Source organism: Dipodomys ordii, unplaced genomic scaffold, assembly GCF_000151885.1.
Source record: "Dipodomys ordii isolate 6190 unplaced genomic scaffold, Dord_2.0 Scaffold9, whole genome shotgun sequence".
NCBI lineage: Eukaryota > Metazoa > Chordata > Mammalia > Rodentia > Heteromyidae > Dipodomys > Dipodomys ordii.
Genome location: NW_012267225.1, coordinates 5,967,414 through 5,988,989, shown reverse-complemented (window position 1 = coordinate 5,988,989; position 21,576 = coordinate 5,967,414). Strand labels below are relative to the sequence as shown.

General features: G+C 41.6%; 1 protein-coding gene across 1 annotated transcript; it reads left to right on the top strand.

Annotated features, from left to right (window-relative positions):
• Window positions 1–1,707: 1,707 nt before the first annotated feature.
• On the top strand, window positions 1,708–21,414 carry Gtpbp4 (GTP binding protein 4). The gene is made up of 14 exons (XM_013009224.1): window positions 1,708–1,802; window positions 4,211–4,381; window positions 6,252–6,347; window positions 7,048–7,239; window positions 7,627–7,692; window positions 9,798–9,887; window positions 10,922–11,032; window positions 14,029–14,106; window positions 14,467–14,518; window positions 15,407–15,507; window positions 17,055–17,252; window positions 18,568–18,633; window positions 19,181–19,324; window positions 20,764–21,414. Exons 1-14 carry the CDS (start codon window positions 1,755–1,757, stop codon window positions 20,914–20,916), a joined length of 1,566 nt encoding a protein of 521 aa, XP_012864678.1. The 5' UTR covers window positions 1,708–1,754; the 3' UTR covers window positions 20,917–21,414.
• The last annotated feature ends 162 nt before the right edge of the window (window positions 21,415–21,576 follow it).

Genomic DNA, 21,576 nt, shown 5'->3' with positions numbered 1-21,576 from the left:
TTCCTTTAATGAGTGCACCTCTTCTATGTAAAAAGGTAGATCTCAACTGCATTGCACAAACCAGAGTCACAGCTATTTAAATTTTATAGAAGTGTATGAGGATTGTGTACCTCGTGTGCCTACTGTGTATATGAATGATTGCATTTATGAGATAACAGAAAGGACAGAGGCCTCAGCTGGGTCTAGTCTTGTCTGCTACTTACAGCTGTGTCCCTGGAGAGTTGGATAAGAAGCCAGTCTCTAATCTTAGCACCACCTCAGCCCCTTCTCTGTTCTGTTCTTGGAATTTAACACTTCTTTGGGTCCTTCTTGGGCTCCTGATCTTACCTTCACCCCTAGATGCCTGACTGCTCTTCTTTGCATCACCATCCACTTCAGGTAGTTAGCCTGATCTTGGCTCTGTGCCCCCATCCTGTTCTGAAGTTTCAGTGGGAGTCAGGTGTGGCCTGCTCGGTCCAACAGTACAGCTCATTTACAAAGAGTAGGAGGTAATAGTTTTGATTTTGAGATACACAGCATTGACATAGCTGGACTTATACTGGTAGTTAGAAATCCCTCAATTGATTGAAAGCGTTACATTGTATTTGAAATAGTAGGCTAGAAAAACCTATTTCCTCAGTCATTAATGTTGTGTTTGTGCAGCCACTATTCAGAAAAAGTAAACGTAGTTTCAGAAAGGAAAATCAAAGGGTGGAGGAAAAAAAATCTTGAGGAATAGCTACAACTAAAAAGAAGTAATAGGAAATTAAGTTAGCAAAGAAGAATAAAATCTAGACATGGTAGCTAGAACAGACGTCACAGGAATAGAGAAATGTTTGAAGGAGACAGAGATGCCTGAGGAAAGGTCAGAGAGTTTAAAGAGTCGGTCACACACGGTAAAGGTTAAGATGGTATAAAGTACATTTCCGTCTCCGTAGGGGGGGGGAGATGGAATCGTGAGGCAAAGATGATAAGAAAATAGATGGCTACTTTAAACTGGCAGAAAGAAGAGCCGGGGACCTCCACCCCTCCACTTGTATTGCGAGCCCCTACTGGTCAAGGGCTTCGCCCTTCTGTCCCTGCCCCGGGTGAGGGGGTGGGGGGGGAGGAGAGAAGTGGGGAGCCGGGGGGCTCTTTCGTGCAGTTGTGCAGGGAAAAACCTACTCCTGTCTGTTGCACAGGCCACGCACCTGCGGGGAAGGCCGCCGGCTGGCGCAGAGACAGCACGGTCTTCCTCCGCGCCGCCCCCCCACTCCCCCGATCCACAGGCCGTCTCTGGGTCAACAGTATTTCAACAACACTGCACCGCTTTCCACACGGCCTGCCCGCAAGCCCGCAGCGGCCAGCGGTGACACCGGGCGCCAGAGCCCCGCGCGCCGGCTTCCTCATCTGGACCACCGCGCCATCCCGGGAGCGCGAGCCCGAGGAGCCCGGGGTTCCCGGGGCCTCAACTCAGGCCGGCCTGTTCAGTGCCCCGCCAAGGGACTTAACCTCTCCAGGCCTCTAATATGTCGTTCCTCTCCCGGAACGACCCGGGTCAACTGGTTTCAAGCCCTCGGAAGTCCACCTCCCTGCCGGGCGGGGACGCTGTGGGAGAAGACTCCAGGGAGTCCCGTCCATCGCGGGCGCTCGACAGACTTCCCGGAAATGACGCGAGGCCCACGCCAGGCTGCGGAAATCCCGTTCGCACGCCACGGCGGAAGTCCCACCCACAGCCGGCAGCGGAAATCCGGCCCGCCGCGTCGCCGCGTCTCCGCGTGGAGTTCGCCGGCAGCATGGCGCACTACAACTTCAAGAAGATTACGGTGGTGCCGTCCGCCAAGGTAGGAGAGGGCAGTGAGGGGGCTCCCCACCTCTCACCCTTCGTCTTGGTCAGGTGGTCAGGGAGGGCCCAGACTTGTAACTCGGAGGGTGAGGAGGAAGGCGCCCGCTCAGGCCTGCCCGGGGCCCACGCCAAGTCGCCGGCCCCACGCGCTGTCCCCCTGACACTCCCACCCCACACCGCCAGTCTGCCCACCCCCGAGCCCTCCCCACACTAGGGACTCGCGGGAGGGGGCGTGTGTGGACCCCCGAAGTGGCCGGACGGGCGGTGGTCACCCCGGCGTGCGCGGAGGGAGGGAAGCCCGCGGGGGCCGGGCGCGAGCGCGGCCTCTGCCTTCGGATTCTGAGTTCGCTGTCACCTCTGAGACTTGAATTGTCAGATACAGCAAGGTCAAGTACGGCCAGGTTAAAGTTCGTGTAATGTTAGCCAGCCCAAGGGATCTTAAGCGCTTGTCCAGAAAAACGGGTCTCTTGGGGCAAGATTCACGGGAGGACCAGTCCTGAAAAAGAATCGCTGTGGTTATATCTGCTTCCTTGGGGATATTTTTCAATGCCTCCTTTCCCCTTCTCATGATTAGCCTACGCTTTCTCTGCAAGGGTTTGCCAAGACCTAGTATTTTGCATTCATAACATACGAAATTGTTTCCTCCTTTTGCTTACCCATCTCTCGCTTTTTTTCCCCTCCTTCCTGACAGTTTGTTACATGTCTCACTAGATTGTAGTATTTGTGAGGAATCAGGTCTTACATGTTTTTCTTGGTCTTCATGTAATTCCTTCACTGTTGAAGGAATTCAAACACAGGTTTGGACCATATGAATTGTTCGTATAATTGGCTTTGTGGGAATGTTTTTGGATAACATTTATTGAAGTAAGATCTATTTCTAGAGAACAGAGGAGTTAAGTACAGGACCCAGTTTGTTGCAAATGCTGTTGAGTGACTGATGTGTGTGCCAGGTAGTGCGGGTTTAAAAATACCTTCTAGAGGGATAGAAACAGGTAAACAAAATCGAAGTAAGGAAATAGTTATAAGGAGGAATATGCAGTCAGCTGTCACTATCAATGGATTCCAGATCCATGTATTGAACCAACCACAGATCAGAAACACTTCTGACACTCCTGTATTATTACAAGTAATATGTTATGATTTGTGTAGATTCTACTCCAAGTATTATGCTACTGAAAACTTTTGGTAGAAGATTGGAAGAGCTGTAAAGTTTACTGATGGAGATATGAACACCAGTTGTAATCACTTGTTGACTTTTTTTTTTTTTTTTTGGATCCGGTCCTGGGGCCTGAACTCTGGGCCTGGGCGCTGTCCCTCAGCTCTTCAGCTCAAGGCTAGCACTCTACCACTTGAGCCACAGTGCCACTTCCGGCTTTTTTCTTTTTTGCTTATGTGGTGCTGAGGAATTGAACCCAGGGCCTCTTGCATGCAAGGCAAGCACTCTACCACTGAGCCACCTTCCCAGCCCACTTGTTGACTTTTTTATGGCACTCAATCCTAAGTTCCTCGAAAAAGAGACAGTGTCTTTTTCATTATTTTGTCTTCAACACCTTTTCTTTTTTTCTTAATTTTTTATTGCAAAGATACTATACAGAGGGTTACAGTTACATGAGCAAGGTAATGAGTACACTTCCTATTGAGCATTGTTACCCCCCTCCATTCAACACCTTTTCTTATCAGTTGTAAAAAATGGCCAGTATTGTTGTGTTCAATGGACATTCTAATAAACAAAATTTTTTCTGGTCCTGGGAATTGAACTCTGTGCCTAGACGCTGTCACTGAGTTTTTGTACTCGAGGCTAGCACTTTTCCACTTTAGCCACAGCTCCACTTTGGTTTTTGTGGTTAATTGGAGATAAGAGTCTAAGGGACTTTCCTGCCCAGACTGGTATTCAAGCCATGGTCCTCATATTTCAGCCTCCGGAGTAGTGAGGATTGGTTACAAGTATGGGCCATCTGCACCTAGTCAAATTCAAGTAATTTTATATGACTAGGTAGTGGGATTGAGAAAGCATGGAATGAGTTCTTATTAAAAAGAAGCAGGCACTGGGGAATGTATGCAGAAATCTTTCAAGTCCTTTGTTGCCTCAGATTCCCACAGAAATTTTAAGTAGTGGGTTTTAATTCATTTCATCAAATTATTTAAATTAAAGCTATGCATAAGATTGTGGGATTGTGTGTTTTTTCTTATACTTGAGTTGTTGGGAATATTCTTAAGTATTTGAAAATTTGGGATAAGTTTATTTTAACAACCATTAGATCAGAGACTATAAAAAGGGAATGTTTTAGTTAGGAAAAGTAAATTTTCTAATTTAAGATGTGTAGTACTATTAGATAATTAGTGGTTTAGGAATGTTTTAAGCAAGTGGGTAGAAACAATTGTGTCATAATATTTTTTCTATTGCAGGACTTCATCGACCTCACATTGTCAAAGACTCAACGGAAGACTCCAACAGTTATTCATAAACATTACCAAATCCATCGCATAAGACATTTTTATATGAGAAAAGTCAAATTTACTCAACAGAACTACCATGACAGATTATCACAGATTCTAACGGATTTCCCCAAATTGGATGTATGTGACTCTGTGGGACACAGATGGTTAAGTAAATGTAAATCAGTGTAAGCTGTCAGATGGGCCTAGATCACTTGGGTAGGACTCTGAAGTATATAGTTAATTTTTTTATTTTTCAGTACTGGGTTCTGAGCCCAAAACCTGAGACATGTGCTCTACTGCCAAGCCATACCTCCAGCCTTTTTTGCGCTGGTTTTGTGCAGTGTACCTGTGTGCCAGTTCTAGGGCTTGAACTCAGGGTCTGGGTGCTGACCCTGAGCTTTTTTACTCAAGGTTAGGGTTCTGCCACCTAAACTAAAGCACCATTTCTGGCTTTTTAGTAGTTAATTGGAGATAAGAATCTCACAGACTTTCCTTCCTAGGCTGACTTTGAACCTTGGTCCTCAGATCTCAACCTCCTCAGTAGCTAGGATTATAAGCATGAGCCACTAGTGCCTGGTTATGCTGGTTATTTTTGAGATGGGGTCTTATTTCCTATCCAGGCACACCCCTGCACTGTAATTGACCTATTTTAGTCTTCCAGTCACATCTGGGATGACGAGTGAGCACCACTGTGCATACAGCTTTTGTTGAAATGGAGTGTCATGTACTTGTCTGTGCTGGCCTGGAGCTGCCATTCTTTTTTTCTCATCTTCCTATTAAGCTAGGGTGACAGGTGCATCCTACTGGGCCTAACTGTTGTCAGTTGTGTGTATTAGCCTATACTGCTATCTTCCCAATCTCAGCCTTTCAAGGAGCTAGGATTATGGGTATGAGCCCCTGATGCTTGCTTGAAGCATATTCTTAAGGAGGACTTTAAGGATTTTTACTTATTTTTATATAATGCCTGTCCTTTAGCAGCTTAACGAGCCCTTGGGAGGTCAGTGCCATGGTTTTCCCAATGATTGAAAGATCATGATGGTTTAAATGGTAGTGGTGATTGTTAGGAGATAGGTAATTTTTTCTATGGGAAAGATTAGAGACTTTGACATTCTCAGTGTTCCACTCACCAAGCTTTGTCCCACTAAGGAGCAAGGTTTGAGAACAAAGTAGCTTTGAGTCCAGTATATATGCCATCAGGAGATAGGCATAAGACACTTTAGAAATGCTAAAGCTCATGAGAGATCCAGGCCTAGAGACTTAGAAATAGAATTTTTCTAAAGTGTTGAAAAATCTTACCAGGATCACATAACCTAAGAGTGAGATGCAGAAACAGTGCTGTTTGGACTGAATGTTTAAATTTGGAGGTGTGGTCATTAAGCTGAGTGTGCAGAATGCTCAAGAATGAGTGGCCTGCTGGCTTGTCTGCATTGTTGTGAGGACAGTAGGAAAAGAAATGAGAGTTGACATTTGGGAAGTTGGTTGTGGGCTTAATGACCATGAAGTTTTGATGAGAATGGGCTCAAGAGAAGGAAGGGAGGAGAGATAAAAGATTCTTTCCCAGCATTTGCCAGAAGGAACAAGAAGTGGCGTGAGAGATGTAAGGATTATGAAATCAGCAGTGTTTTCATTTTAAAATATTTTTTAAAGGTTTGGAAAATGGCAACATGTTTGTATGCTGGTAGAGATGGTCAGATAAAGAGAAGAATTTTTGGAATTCCTGAGGAGAAGCAGAGAGTGGGATCTAGTGTGTATGGGGATGGCTGGTCTTGGCTAAATTAATCTATGGCTCTATTACTATAGCAGATGAAGGTTAGGGCCAGTAGAAGGGACTGTAGCCCTTCTGCTCATAACTTCTGTTTTCTTAGAGGAGTAAGTCAGTGGGGTCATTGGCCAAGAGAGGACTGCAGTGAAGCTGCAGGTTTGAGGAGAGGATAAAAATTATTCTGTTATTTACAAAAGGATAAGAATCTGTTGAACCAAAGTAATTGCTGTGTTTTGTTTGTTACAGGACATCCATCCATTTTACGCAGATTTGATGAACATTCTCTATGATAAGGATCATTACAAGTTGGCTCTGGGACAAATAAATATTGCCAAAAATTTAGTAGACAAGTAAGGTATTTTCTTAACATAGTATCTTTTAAGTTATTGTCAACAGTGAAAAATAAAACTTAGCCGGGCGCTGGTGGCTCCCACCTGTAATCCTAGCTACTCAGGAGGCTGAGATCTGAGGATCGCGGTTCAAAGCCAGCCCGGGCAGGAAAGACCATGAGACTCTTATCTCCAGTAAACCACCAGAAAACGGGAAGTGGCGCTGTAGCTCAAGTGGTAGAGCGCTCGCCTTGAGCTGAAGAGCTGAGGCACAGTGCCCAGGCCCAGAGTTCAGGCCCCATGACCGGACCCAAAAAAAGAAATAATAAGGAAAAGGCAGCTGTCAATGTGGATTTCCTCTGCTATGATTCCATTTCTTTAGCCTCTAACAAAATGAAATTCTCTTTGCAGTTTTCATTTTTGTCATTAGGAATGAAGGATGAAGCAATCTTATTTCCACAATTTAACTTTAAGTGATGAAAACATAATACTTAAGATCTGACAGAGATTACCAGTTATCTCAGTCACTAATGGAAAGTGGAGTCATTTTTCTGAAAGTCATTGACAAGCGTTTTAATGAGTTGTTTAGGGTCTCTAAGAGAGCCATATTTTATTTCCTAGTGTTGTCAGGTCTGTTTTGTTGTAGCAGGGTGACTTACAAGACAAGAAGTATGTGAACAAGTGTTCTTTGGAGTAATGAGTCCTGTCATTAGGTAGTAGATACTCCAGGCATTTTGGATCATCCTCTGGAGGATCGGAACACCATCGAAATGCAGGCTATCACAGCTTTGGCCCACCTCCGAGCTGCGGTCCTGTATGTGATGGATTTGTCTGAGCAGTGTGGGCATGGTTTAAAGGAGCAAGTAGAACTCTTCCAGAATATCAGACCTCTCTTTGTCAACAAAGTAAGTGTGGTAACTAATACTTTAACTAATACTTACATGGTAGCTTATCTGCTAGTAATGTGTTGCAAAATTCTCTAGCAAAATTCTCTGCTAGTAATGTGTTGCAAAAATCTGATAACTAACAAGTGACTGAGTAACTGGTAATATAAAGAAAATAAAAAAGCTGGACAAAACGATGAGTCGCATCATTGATAGACAGGAAAACACACAGTTTCCATTGCACTATTCAGAATAATGCACAGCTTAAAAGTTACAAATGATGTATTTCTGGAATTTTTCATTTAATAATTCCAAACCATACTTGATCTTCATAAGTGAAATTACAGAAAGCAGGGAGGATTAAATATATTTCTTTGTGAAAATAATCATTATTTTCTTTCTTGCTAGCCTCTTATAGTTGTAGCAAACAAGTGTGACGTGAGGCGAATAGCTGAACTTTCTGAAGATGATCAGGTAAATTATACTACATTCTTTTTTTTTTTTTGGTCAGTCATGGGGCTTGAACTCTGGGCTTGGGCTCTGTCCCTGCGCTCTTCAGCTCAAGGCAAGCACTCTACCACTTGAGCCACAGTTCACTTCCAGTTTTCTGGTGGTTAATTGGAGATAAGAGTCTCATGGATTTTCCTGCCCAGGCTGGCTTTGGACCGTGATCCTCAGATCTCAGCCTCCTGAGTAGCTAAGATTACAGGCGTGAGGCCACCGGCACCCGGCCAGAAAAGTGAATTCTTGAGCACTTGAGTCTAACCACTGACCAAAAACCTTGGGGTTTGGTGGCAGTCTGAGTTAGAACAGGTCTTTCAGAGCATTGGATATGTACTTGAGATATGAGAACCATCACAGTGGAACAGTAAATAGTTCTGCTATATCTTCTGGAATAGTCTTCTTTAATCCAAGTGGAAGTAAAATGTACTGAAATGGCAAGAGAGTGTTGTTTCCTGCTTAGTGTCTTGTTCTCTTTGAATATATTGGATTGATAAGGATTGGCATATCTTAAATAGTTGTGCTTGGTGAGGTGCATTTGGGGGACTAAGGCAGGAAGATTGTGAGATTGAAGCCAGCCTGGGCCAAATATAGCAAAGCCCTATCTCAAAAAAATATCACTTTTCTCAGAGCACTATAGGACATTCTTTAAGTTACTAATTATCTGAACATTGATGTTGGAGAATTAATATGTCTTATTTACATAATAATTTGTATTTTTAAGTAATCTCAGGTTTTCGGTCTAAAGAGTATGTATGGGAGGATTAAGAAGAGAATAAATAGCACCAGAGGTGAAGTGGGAAACCAGATGACTCAAGGCTTTGAGGTTAGACAGGCTCAAATGCCAGTTGTTCACTTACCAGCTGTGTAGAAAGGAAGTGAGGTAATCCTTTTGAAACCCCACTTTGTTCAGTGAAGGTAAGCCTATGTCATGGGGTACTGCCCAGATGTGGTAGGAAAGTGTGGTCACTTGGTCACCTAAGCCCTAATAGTATATGCCATTCCTGTATTATCTATTGTTGAGATTTCGGGAGATTGGGAAGCAAGTGCATATTGCATGCCATCTTACTATTCAGTCAACACTATTTTAGAGCCTGCTTTATTAACTAGCCTTCTAATGTGACTTACCACTGGTTGATAGCACATGACAGTCTTAATCACATACACAAGTAGGCTCAGGGACTAGCTAACTCCTTTGTTATGTGTTGCTAGATAACAGAATTGGTGCTCAGACCCTAGTTTTCTCTAAGCCACTGTTTTGATCCCTGTGGTAATGGAAGTAGACCTTGTTCATCAGTGCCTTCAATATGCTTTGTTTACCTGTCTGAAGTTGGATCACATGTGTGATTAGATCTAAATAGGGCATTAGAGAACACACAACCCAAATCCTTTGTTTCTAGACTTTTAACCGTTGGTGTGTTTTCTAAGTAATTCTGTTGAGCTATAGAGACTGGAATTTTTTTAAGTAAGAAATAGCATTGAGAACATTTTTAAAAACTGTTCTTGTCTGGTCATGATTGCAGCCTAATACTTAGGAGGCTGAGGCAGGAAGATGATGATATCAGAGCCATCCTGCACTAGATCATGATTTGTGGGCTATGTAATTAGGCAAGGTCTCAGAAAAAGAAAAAACGATCATGATCTTGCTTGAATTTCTGTTTTAGGAAATTAGATTATATAAAATGTCATGTAAAGCTTCAGATTTTATTTGACTGTAGTCTGGTTTGATACTTACCATTGTTTATTTTTTTGTTAGTCATTTGACTTGAACTGGGCCTGTGCGCATTCCCTGCGTTTTTCCACACGAGACTCTACCACTTTGAGCCACAGTGCCACGGTTTTCTGGTGGTTAATTGGAGGATAAGAGTCTCATAGACTTTCCTTCCCTGACTGGCTTTGAACTTCAGTCCCCAGATCTCAGCCTCCTGAGTAGTTAGGTGTAAGCCACCAATGCCCAACATGTTTTGTTTTTTTTTTAATCACAAAAAAGTATGGGAAAAAATAATTTCTGATGTCTGCTCTTCAATTAAAAATAAGTTAAAGATGTTGAAAAATTCATTTTTCTCTTGCATTCCCAGAAAATATTTATAGATTTGAAGGCCGAAGGATTCCCTGTAATTGAGACCAGCACCCTGACTGAGGAAGGTGTTATTCAAGTTAAGACAGAGGTCAGTACTTCTTTAGTCAAGCTGCAGTAATACGGTTTTTGTTATAGAAAGGGTTGTGGGGAAAATCACTTTTATTTTAGAAGCTACAAAACGCTCACATAGCCAGATAGGAGTGCAACACCATAAGAAGAATCTGATACAGAGAACACTTAGGCCCTGTCCTACCCAGTGGCATTTGGAGAGAAACAGTTATTGGTTCCAAAGCTCTCTCTCCCTTGTGCCTGTGGATGCCAAAATCTGGAGAAGCTAGGCTTTTTATAAAAAAATGATATAATGATTTCATGTATCTTGGGTGTATACTTCTACATGCTTTAAATCATACTTATCATGATACCTTATGCATTGTAAATGATGTGAGGATTTTCTGTATTTTAAGAGAGTGATGACAGGAAAGAATAGTGTGTAGTGAAGATTTTCTTCAATTAATTTTGGTCTATGAATGTTTGTATCCATAGATAAAGCCCCAGTGGATAAGGAAAGACAAGTGTAATTTATAATTCTCACTGTAGGAAATAGATTTAAATGACTGTTGTGACTTTTCTAATACTTCCATAGCAACTATAGAAGAGTGTATCTTTCATGGAATCTGTTCAAAAATAGAAGGAAAGAAGTAGTCTGAAAGGCAGGAATAGCTTGGGGAAGACTAATTTGTTTCACAGGCCATTTTTGTTTTCTATTCCTCCATACTATTTTTACCTGAAAGTTGCTCAAGTTGCCATTATCCCACAAGGGTGTCACATGTAGGTACAGAAGGACAGGTAGACAGCTCTCAAGTCTGCACTCTGCAAAGAGGGTCACTAATCTTGGGAATGAGGCCTAGCATGGGACATGGGCACTGCCTAATTATTTTGTCTTGGGTTGGCCCTTGGCCTACAAAGAGTGGTTCTTCTCAGAGAAGCCTTCCTCAGAATGATTACTTGTGGGAAAATGTACACTTAAGTTCCAAACAAAGCTGATCTGATCCTTCCTTGGAATGTGTGGCAGGAATGTTGTATGTCTTTATGACTATGTGCTTTGTTTTTATACTTTATCAGGCTTGTGATAGACTATTAGCTCATCGGGTGGAAACCAAAATGAAAGGAAATAAAGTGAATGAGGTGCTGAACAGATTGCATTTAGCTCTACCAAACAAGAGAGATGATAAGGTAAGAAGGCCTCCAGAGGGTGCCTCTAAGTTACACTTATTGTAGTCAGGTGTGGTTCATGCCAGTAATTCTTAATTCTAGCATTTCCTTTTGGGAAATGTAGACAGGATAATGAGTTTGAGGCCAGCTGTGGAAAAGTTAATAAAACCCTTGAGAAAAACAAAAGAGCTGGAGTATCATGTTTGCTTCACATGCACCAAGAAAAAAAAAGAGAGACAAAGTACAGTTCTTATATTGCCAGTAAATGCAGCCCTATGCCTGTTCTTGGGACTGCAAATCTAGTTACATATGTACCCAAATGAGTCAGTTTCTTATAATAAGATTTGTGGATATGGTAAAGACTAAAGAAGGGAGAGGCTAGGTTAAACCTGCCTCTCAGTTTACCAGTTACATTTAACTTACTGTGCCTGTTGATCCTCTCAGAAGTGGTTTTGATTTGATATAAGAGCATTTTTTAAATTTATTTATACTAGCTATATAGTTAGTGCACATTTATACCTAAGTACTATTGTTATTGCAGATTTATGTCTGTATCCTTGGGCGAGAGAGAGAGAGAGAGTGTGTGTGAGTATGTGTTAGTACTGAAGCTTGAATTTGGCCTGGGTGCTAGTGTTTGTAGATGTGAGTGTTGGTACAGGAGCTTGAACTCAGGGCCTCACACTGTCCTTAAGCTTTTTTACTCAAGGTTAGCACTCCACCACTTGAGCCACAGCTTCGACTTTCTTGGTGGTTAATTGGAGATGAGAGTCTCACAGACTTTCATGACCAGGAGTGGCTTTGAACCTCAGTTTTCAGATTTCATCCTCTCAAGTACCTCTCAAATGTGAACCACTGGTGCCAGGCCTCAGCGACTCTTCAGCAGAAATCTAGAAGTAGATGTATGGCTAAGATGGTAGAATACCATCCTTGAGCAAAGCAAGACTGCAAGGCACCGTGTTCAAGCCCTAGTACCAGGAAAAAAAAAAAGTATTTTTCCTGTATACTTGCATATTTTTGTCCTTTTTTTTAAAATTTTATTTTATTTGTGAACATACTGTACAGAGGGGTTACAATTACATGGGCAAGATAATGCATACATTTCTTACCAAGCATTGTAGCCTCCTCCTTTGTTTACCCTTCACCTCCCTTCCCAGCCTCCCCCATCCCCCCACCCAATCCTTCGCCCCCCCCACTCCCCCCACTGACATTGTAAAGCTCCTTTTTGACATGACAATTTGTACTTCTCATTGTTGCAACAGGTCCACCTGAATCCTTAAATGACTTGTTTTTCCCCATCTCCTCCATAAGTTGTACTGACATCAAATATATTGAAAGCGGGAGTTATACTGTGGAGGAGGGACATACAAAGCAACAAAGAAATAAACATAAATGCGTTAGAAACACATGCATGAAAGAGAAAAAAACATTAAAATACCTATCTAAGGATTCATTTTTCTAGCATCACATTATCTGACTTTTTCCGCTTGACTCATACATATACTAGATATTGCAAATAAGGGAAACCATGGGACTTGTGTTTCTTTGTGCCTGGCTTACTTCACTTAATATAATTTTTTCCAAGTTTTTCCATTTCCTAACAAATGGGGCAATGTCATTCTTTCTGATGGAGGCATTTTTGTCCTTTTTAAAAAATTACCTCTAGGGGCTGGGAAGGTGGCTCAGTAGTAGAGCACTTGCCTTGCATGCATGAGGCCCTGGGTTCAATTCCTCAGCACCACATAAGCAAAAAGAAGAAAGCCGGAAGTGGCACCGTGGCTCAAGTGTAGAGTGCTAGCCTTGAGCTGAAGAGCTGAGGAACAGCGCCCAGGCCCAGAGTTCAGGCCCCACAACCGGACCCCAAAAAAAAAAATTACCTCTAGGGCTAAGAAGGTGGCTCATTGGTAGAGTGATTGCCTTACATGCATGATACCTTGGGTTCGATTCCTCAGCAACACATAAGCAGAAAAGCCTGGAAGTGGTACTGTGGCTCAAGTGGTACAGTGCTAGCCTTGAGCTGAAAAAATGAGGGATAGTGCCCAGGCACCAACACACACACATACACACTAAAATGCCAACACACATCCTAAAAGGGATGGAAGTTTTGCCAACACACACACCCTAAAAGGGATGGAAGTTTTTGCTTTATATCATACACACACACACACACACCCTAAAATGCCAACACATACCTTAAAAGGGATGGAAGTTTTTGCTTTATATCTCACACACACACACACACACATACACACACACGCATACACACACACGCATACACACACACGCATACACACACACGCATACACACACACGCATACACACACGCATACACACACACGCATACACACACACGCATACACACACACGCATACACACACACGCATACACACACACGCATACACACACAAGTTTTTCCTTTATTTTGTCCTAAAGGAAATGTAGAGATAGCTATGCAACACACACACATACCCCTCTAAAAGGGATGGAAGTTTTTGCTTTATTTTGTCCTAAACGAAGAGTAGAGATAGCTATGCATCTTTGTTTTCAAATGATACTCATTTATATCAGAGCTTTAGCTATGCATCTTTGTTTGGGGGGGGGTCTGTGGGGCCTGAACTCTGGGCCTGGGTGCTGTCCCTCAGCTTTTCAGCTCAAGGTTAGCACTCTACCACTTGAGCCACAGCGCCACTTCCGGCTTTTTTCTTTTTGTTTATGTGGTGCTGAGGAATTGAACCCAGGACCTCATGCATGCAAGGCAAGCGCTCTACCACTGAGCCACCTTCCCAGCCCCCTGATTATCTTTTCTTTGAATTCTCATGTATACTGGTTTCTGTTTTAGTATGTCATCATAATAAATCTACTGTTCTTGCTCTTATTGCATATTTTTTGGATCATATTTTTATAAGTGAATCTGGATATAATTTTATATTCCCTTATAGACAGTATTTCTAGTTATTTGGTTTAATTTATTTTTACATTTATCACAGCATCTCACATAAGTATTTCCAATATCTTCATAGGAGAGGCCTCCTTTCATCCCAGAAGGAGTAGTGGCTCGAAGGAAGAGAATGGAAGTTGAGGAGCCCAAGAAGAAAAGGGTATGTTGTTGTAAATTTTTCTGGGTTTCTTATGGGGAGGGAGCAGTCCACAGTGACAGGGTCCTGGCTCAGTGGACACACGTAGAGTGTGCTTGAGGAGCACTCGGTCATGTACAGTTCTAGGACATGGAGGAGGTGAATTCCTCACCAAAGTCTTTGCTCTTACGGTGCTTTTTAATAGATGGTATATAACCTAAAGACAGCTTTCCTTTTAGACATAGAAGCGTAATCCAATAGATAGTGAAAAAAAATGGAGAAGGCACTAATTACTTCTGTGTGGAAAGGATGGGGCAGGGTGTTGGGGATGAAAAAGTGAAATAAAGGTAATTTAATTAATAAAAAAATTTTCCCCCTTTGCAGGAACGAGATCTTGAGCTGGAAATGGGAGATGATTATATTTTAGATCTTCAAAGTAAGCACTGTGATGTTATAAGTGTTGTGCAAAGCCGGTTTTATCTGAATTGTTTTAGGAAGGACTTTTTTTTAACTTTTTGGGTTTAAATATTTCTTTTTTTTGGAAGGGGAGGGTCCAGTCGTGGGGCCTGAACTCTGGGCCTGGGCGCTGTCCCTCAGCTCTTCAGCTCAAGGCTAACATTCTACCACTTGAGCCACAGCACCACTTCCAGCTTTTTTCTTTTTGCTTATATGGTGCTGAGGAATCAAACCCAGGGCCTCATGCATGCAAGGCAAGCAAGCGCTCTACCACTGAGCCACCTTCCCGGCCCTAAATATTTCTTTATTTTCTAAAAATATCTTTAGTTGTACAAAGAGATTTCAATTCAATTTGTCAGTTTATGAGTATAATGCATCTTGCTCAATGTTACCCCTTCCATCACTCCCCTCCCTTCTGTCCTAACCCCCACCTGTCCCCTCAGATTACCTGCATTACCTACAGTAATGAGTAAAATTCTGTTATATTTGTTAGGTTTTGAGTTCTTAGAGATTAAAGTTTCATGTTGATGGAGCTGTGTTAAATGTCTTTCAGGCTGTTTTCTGTTGGTTTTAATTTTATTAATTTATTTTTTTCTTTATGTGGTACTGAGGAATCAAACCTAGGGCCTCATTCATGCTAGGCAAGCACTCTACCACTAAACCACATTCCTAGCCCCCTGTTGATTTTATATGAAGGGATTATGCTGAGCTCATGTTGTGATATTGTTAATAATAACCTTATGCAACATTGAGAATTATGTAACTTTCTAGATGGACTTGATTTGACATGTTATAACTCATATTGGGCACATGGCACTTGAGGATATTAAAAACTACCATGAATATAACTTTTTTTTTTTAATTCTAGAATACTGGGATTTAATGAATTCATCTGAGAAGTATGATAAGATACCAGAGATCTGGGAAGGACATAATGTTGCTGATTATATTGATCCTGCAATCATGAAGGTCTGTATTACATTTAATGTTTTGTGGTTTTTTTATATGTTGTTTTTACAGCTACTGAAGATACAGGCACAACTTTTGCTAGCCTGTTTATTTCTCTTTCTGCTCCCATTGCTTTCAGCATTCCCCCTCCCCCCCCACACACACACATTTCTGGCACTTTTTTGTTTTATTGTGGTTTTTGCACCAATCCTGGTGTTTAAACTCAGTCTCATGCTCTTGCTCCATAGATGTTCTACTGTGTGAGTTGCACCTCCAGGTCCATTCCCCTACTTGTTTTCTACGCTCTGTTCTACGAGATCTGTTCTCACTCTGAGAGATCCTCTGTCACCACCTCTTTGTTCTGTTACTTGTTCCACTGACTCCTCTGGTCCCACCTGGTCTTGGAGATGCCTACGGTCTTCACACTGACCTGTATCAGTGTATACTGTAGTATCAGTCCCACTGATATCTGTGCCCAGCCATAGCTCCTGTCACTAGTTCAGATTTTTCTATTAGACTTTTTCTATTAGACTTCCTGCCCATGTTTCCTTCTGCTAGTCCAACAGGTTGCACCACATTATCTTATCAAGAAAATTGACACGGGTATCAACTGATCTCCAGTTTTACTATGGCCTACTGACTCTTCCAGTCTAAGGGTGGGGGGGACAGGATTAGTTCTTAGCCAAAAATCTGTGTTTTCAGATCAATTCTTAACTAGAACTCTGACCAGTCACTACTATCTTTTTCCTGCCTCATGCTCTCCTTCTCCTTATTTGCTTTTTCTTAGTGTATGTGATTGTCTTCCTCCTCCAGACATGGGTGGTCATGTCACTTCTCTTTGTTAAAGTCTTCTGCTCCTCTTTGTCACACCACATTTCCTTGGCCTGTACAGAACAGTTCCATTCCCTCTCAGCCTTAATTCCTCAGTGTTTTCCATGCTTAGGACAGGGGCACCTGTTGTTGGATATTTGTTCATGTTGTTTAGATATATATACACTTTAAGTTTTTCATTTTGCCTGCTGTTGGTGGCTCTTGCCTGAAATCCTAGCTACTCAGGAAGCTGAGATAAGAGGATGGTGTTTTAAAGCTGGCCCGACCCCTCTGTACAGTATTTTCACAATAAAAAAAAAGAAAGCTGGCCCGACGCCTCTGTACAGTATTTTCACAATTAAAAAAAAAAAAAAGCTGGCCCGGGCACTCACGCACACACACATACACACAGAGCATTTTTATCTTACTAACTTCTTAGCTAGTGAGATTTTGTTTGGTTATTAGATAGAATGGGATGTTGTAAAAATTTATCTGTTTGCAATGTTTGGGAGGGCTAGAGAAGTACACATTTTTGTTCCTGAAGTTTAGTTTGAAGAAAGTGGAATGGCATGGATGGGTACCAACAGGCTGTCTGTGTGCAGATTTGTATCCCTTTTGTTACAGAAAGCTTTTCTGTGTTGTAAACCGTGCTTTATTGTATCTTCTAAGATGTAGAAGAACATCCTTCCCATAAACACTTTGCCACGTGTTTAGAAATTGTTCTTTGTAACTTTGTTTAATTATGACTCTTTCTAAAGAAACTGGAAGAGTTAGAAAAGGAAGAAGAACTAAAAACAGCTGCTGGAGAGTATGACAGTGAGTCTGAAAGTGAAGATGAGGAAATGATGGAAATCCGAGAATTGGCGAAACAAATTAGAGAAAAAAAGAAGTTGAAAATTCTGCAATCCAAAGAAAAGAATACACAGGGACCCAGGATGCCTCGAACTGCTAAGAAGGCAAGTTTCATGTTACGTAAAGTCAAAACCTCTACATTTCAAATTAGATTCTTAGCTAAATCATTTTTAAATATAACTTTCAGCCTGTTCATGGGTATAATATTTTACATACTTCGTTAGTGTTTATTGACTTGGAGAAGATGATTTACCTATAACTTTCTATCTGGAGTATTGCCCTTTCCTGGTGATTTCACTTACCAGGTCAGCACTAATACAAGTAAATTCAAGCATTTTGCAGTTGTACAGCTTAAAATGATAGAAAATTTCTTTTTTTTGGCGGGGGGGGGGGGGGCCGGTTGTGGAGCCTGAACTCTGGGCCTGGGCACTGTCCCTCAGCTCTTCAGCTCAAGGCTAGTGCTCTACCACTTGAGCCACAGCACCACTTCCGGCTTTTTTCTTTTTGCTTATGTGGAGCTGAGGAATTGAACCAGGGCCTCAGGCATGCAAGGCAAGCGCTCTACCATTGAGCCACCTTCCCAGCCCTGATAGAAAATTTCTTGATGTCCAGCTCCAAAGCCAAACATGAGGGGAAGATTAGATTAAATCTGCTTTTTCAGACAGTTCTGCTATGTAGCCCAGGCTGGCGTCCAACTCTTTGTAACCAGGGCCAGCTTTGAGCAAGAAATCATCCTCTCTGCCTCCCAAATATTGGGATTGCAAGCATGCTGTACAGTGCCTTGCTTATTTTTTATTTGTATGAACTTCCTTGGGAAAAATAAGGAATAGTTTACTTGAGGAGGAAAATGAATGGTTGAGAGGAGGCAGGAGTTCTCAAAGAGTTCTTTTTGTTGTTGATGTACAGACAGGTTACAGAATTCAGGTAAAGAGTATATTTCTTTTTTGACACTGTCACCCTTCCCTTCACTCCCAGTTTTCCCCTCCCATTCCACACTTTTTTGAGATTGGAAACATTGTAGTAGTAACAAAAGATTGCTTTACCTCTGACCTCTAAAGCTGCTGCAGGAGCCAAGGACTAAAGGCTAAATACCCCAACCTCAGTATTCTAGACATTTAAGAAATAACAAGGACTGTTGGAAGTATGAGGCAGAAACTAAAGATGAAAACCAAAATATATATGAGTATCACATGTACATTTTCCCTTAATTTTTTCTTAACATTTCATCAGACTAATTTTCACTTTTAAAACAGGTTTCTTGAGCCAGACATGGCAGTACATGCTTATAATCCCAGCTCTAGGGAGGCTGAGACAGAGGATAGTTTGTTCCACGGCATCCTGGCCTACATCTTAGCAAGACCTTATTTCAAAGAAGCAAAACGAAAAAGCCAAGGTGGTTTTCTTTTGGTTGTTTTTCAGGTTCAGCGGTCAGACTTGGAGAATGAGATGCGTGGACTTGGTATTGACATGGACAATAAAGAAGATGTAAGTGTGTGGGGCTGGTTTCAGCTACAGTCGTAACAATGGAGACACATTCTGAGAAATCTGTCATAGGGGAATTTTATCCTGTCAAATATGATTTAGAGTCTTTGTGATGTCATCAGAGGTCGTACATGTTTTATTTGCAGTCCTTTTTTTTGTATTGATCTTTGCAACAAAGGATTTTAATTCAACATGTTAATTTATATACAAAGCATCTTGGTTATTTTCACCCCTTCCATCATTCTTTCCCCATCTATCCTAACTCCTTTGATCCCCTTAAGTTTCCTAGTTCCATTTTCTTGTATGTATGTTGTATCTTTATATTCATTTGGGTGCTTATACATGTCCTCTTTAGTTTCACTAGTCACTTATTCTTTCGAGTTCATTGTTTGAAATTTCACATACTTCACTCGCATTCAAGTCATTCACTGTGGAATTGTTGACATTTGGAGGAAACATCTTTGTTTTCTTATTTTACTTGTGTTTCTCATGCCTTCTTTTCAAATTTTACTTGTGTTTCTGCATTGAAATTTGTTTTCTATACATTTAGGCCCATTATGCAGTTCAAGCACGAAGATCTCGGAGTGTCACTAGGAAAAGAAAGCGGGAGGAATCCCTTCCACCTTCTTCTATATCTCGGAGTCGAAGTTGTTCTCGAACTCCACGTGATGTCTCTGGTCTTCGAGATGTCAAGGTTAGTCCTGATGATGTATAATACCAAGAATTAAGAATGCCTGTTGCTTATTACAAATAAGCTCAGGCAAATGGCAGGTGTTTGGAGGAGCAGGAGCTATGGGCAGAGAGTTGGATCCATCAATCTCTCCATTCCTGGCATCCTTTAGAGATAACCTTCTGCCAGGGAACAGTTGAGTGCCCTTGCACAGGTGTCCTGGGTGGACCATTCTCTAGTGTTGTTATATTTTGGAAGGTAAACAAACATAGTCTCAAAAGTACCAGGAGTCTGTAGGCACTGGTTACTTTAAGGTGGCTTCTCTCAGCACCAGGAGGCCTCAATCATAACAACCAGCCATGAGGAACAGCCCAAGGAAACTGTTTGATCAAGTGATCAAACAGGTACTTGTCTTCACATGGGAAGGTATTTTTTTCCTCAGATTAGTAGCTTGGGTCACTGTCACGATTTATATTATCTTTTTGCAGACATATAAGTCTCTTCTGATGAAAGACCTTTTTAAGAAACAAAAAAAAATGGTTTTAGCATTTTGAAAATTTGGATATAGGAGAAGGTGTGTGTGTGTGTGTGTGTAGGTGTGTGAACTAGCATGCAGTCTTTTTTTTTTTTTGGCCACAGTTCACTTCCGGTTTTCTGGTGGTTTATTTGAGATAAGAGTCTCACGGTCTCTCCTGCCTGGGCTGGCTTTGAACCAAGATCCTCAGATCTCAGCCTCCTGAGTAGCTAGGATTACAGGTGTGAGCCACCGGTTAGCATGCAGTTTTTTTAATGGAAACATTAGTTTTTTATCCCACAATGCCATTTTCATCTGGAAATGTTGGGTATTTTTGAGATGACGCCTCCAAATATAGTGTAGGCTGGCCTCAAACAGTCTTCCTGCCTCACCCTCCCAAGTACTGAGACTTAAGAGTGTTGGCCACTAAAATCTTAATGTTGCCACTTGTCAAGAAGATATGAGGGGCTGGGAAGGTGGCTCAGTGGTAGAGCACTTGCCTTGCATGCATGAGGGCCCTGGGTTCGATTCCTTAGCACCACATAAGCAAAAAGAAAAAAGCCGGAAGTGGCGCTGTGGCTCAAGTGGTAGAGTGCTAGCCTTGAGCTGAAGAGCTGAGGGACAGCGCCCAGGCCCAGAGTTCAGGCCCCACGACCAGATCCCCCCCCCCCAAAAAAAAAAAAAAGATATGAGTGGTATTTTCTCATGAGCCTGAATTTTATTGTGTTAGTTGGTGTAAGGAGTTAGAACAGATAATTCTGTAATGTAGGTCTAGAATGTTCTTGTCCTTCATAGATTGCATTGCATTATGATGAGCCTGAGGGAAACCAGTGACTGAGTTTTACAGGTCTGCACAGAATAGACCTGGTCTTCTCTTAAGACTAGTACCTTCCAGTTAAAATACACAGTGAAAATGTGGTTTTCATTGTTTGTGTTTTCACCTTTGTAGATGGTTAAGAAAGCCAAGACTATGATGAAGAATGCTCAGAAGAAGATGAATCGCTTGGGGAAGAAAGGAGAAGCAGATAGACATGTATTTGATATGAAACCCAAGCACTTACTCTCAGGGAAGAGGAAAGCTGGTAAAAAGGACAGGAGATAGTGTCCTTTTTGGTTTACATGGTTTGGCTAGACTATTGTAGTCTTTATAAAATGGGAATAGTCTATTAACTGAAACAAACAATGGAAGTAACAAAAATGTACTTGTTGCTCTGCTGAAGAGAACTGTATGTGTGCAGGAAATTTATGTCTGCATATATTATAAATCTTTGAGAAGGTAGTGTTTCTGCATTTAGTCAAGTGTTTGTTCCTTCCTATTTGCAGAACTGGAAAGATAGGTGTGGCTCAGTTGCTTTTGATGAAGCAAAGGGAAGCATTTGTTTATTATATGTGAAAAGCATGGTTTTATGACAAAAGCTTCTCTGTTAAGTGGGCATAGGAAGGAGGCTGCCAACTGACATACTTGGGAGCAAACATGTTTATAAGTATGTCAGACCCTGAGCTTAAATTACTCTTGTAAGTTATTTTCTAGACTTCTTGTACAATGTATTACTGTAATCATCTTCAACTATTTTATCCAAAATAAATTTCTAGAGGAAAACAATTTTGACTTACTTAGTTCTTTTCTAATTCAGTCATAGACCACTGTTGACTTGGCCAACATAGCTTTTTGTTTTGTTTTGTTTTTAAAACAAATACTTTTTTGATAATAAATAGCCTAAATTATTACAACAATTAAATGTAACCAGACCATTGCTGGAAA

Excerpts from the sequence above, each read along its gene's own strand:
- Gtpbp4 (XM_013009224.1), top strand. The coding sequence starts at position 1,755 with ATGGCGCACTACAACTTCAAGAAGATTACGGTGGTGCCGTCCGCCAAG. Across the intron at positions 6,348-7,047 it reads TAAATATTGCCAAAAATTTA|GTAGTAGATACTCCAGGCAT; the intron begins GTAGACAAGTAA and ends TCCTGTCATTAG. Across the intron at positions 14,519-15,406 it reads TTATATTTTAGATCTTCAAA|AATACTGGGATTTAATGAAT; the intron begins GTAAGCACTGTG and ends TTTTAATTCTAG.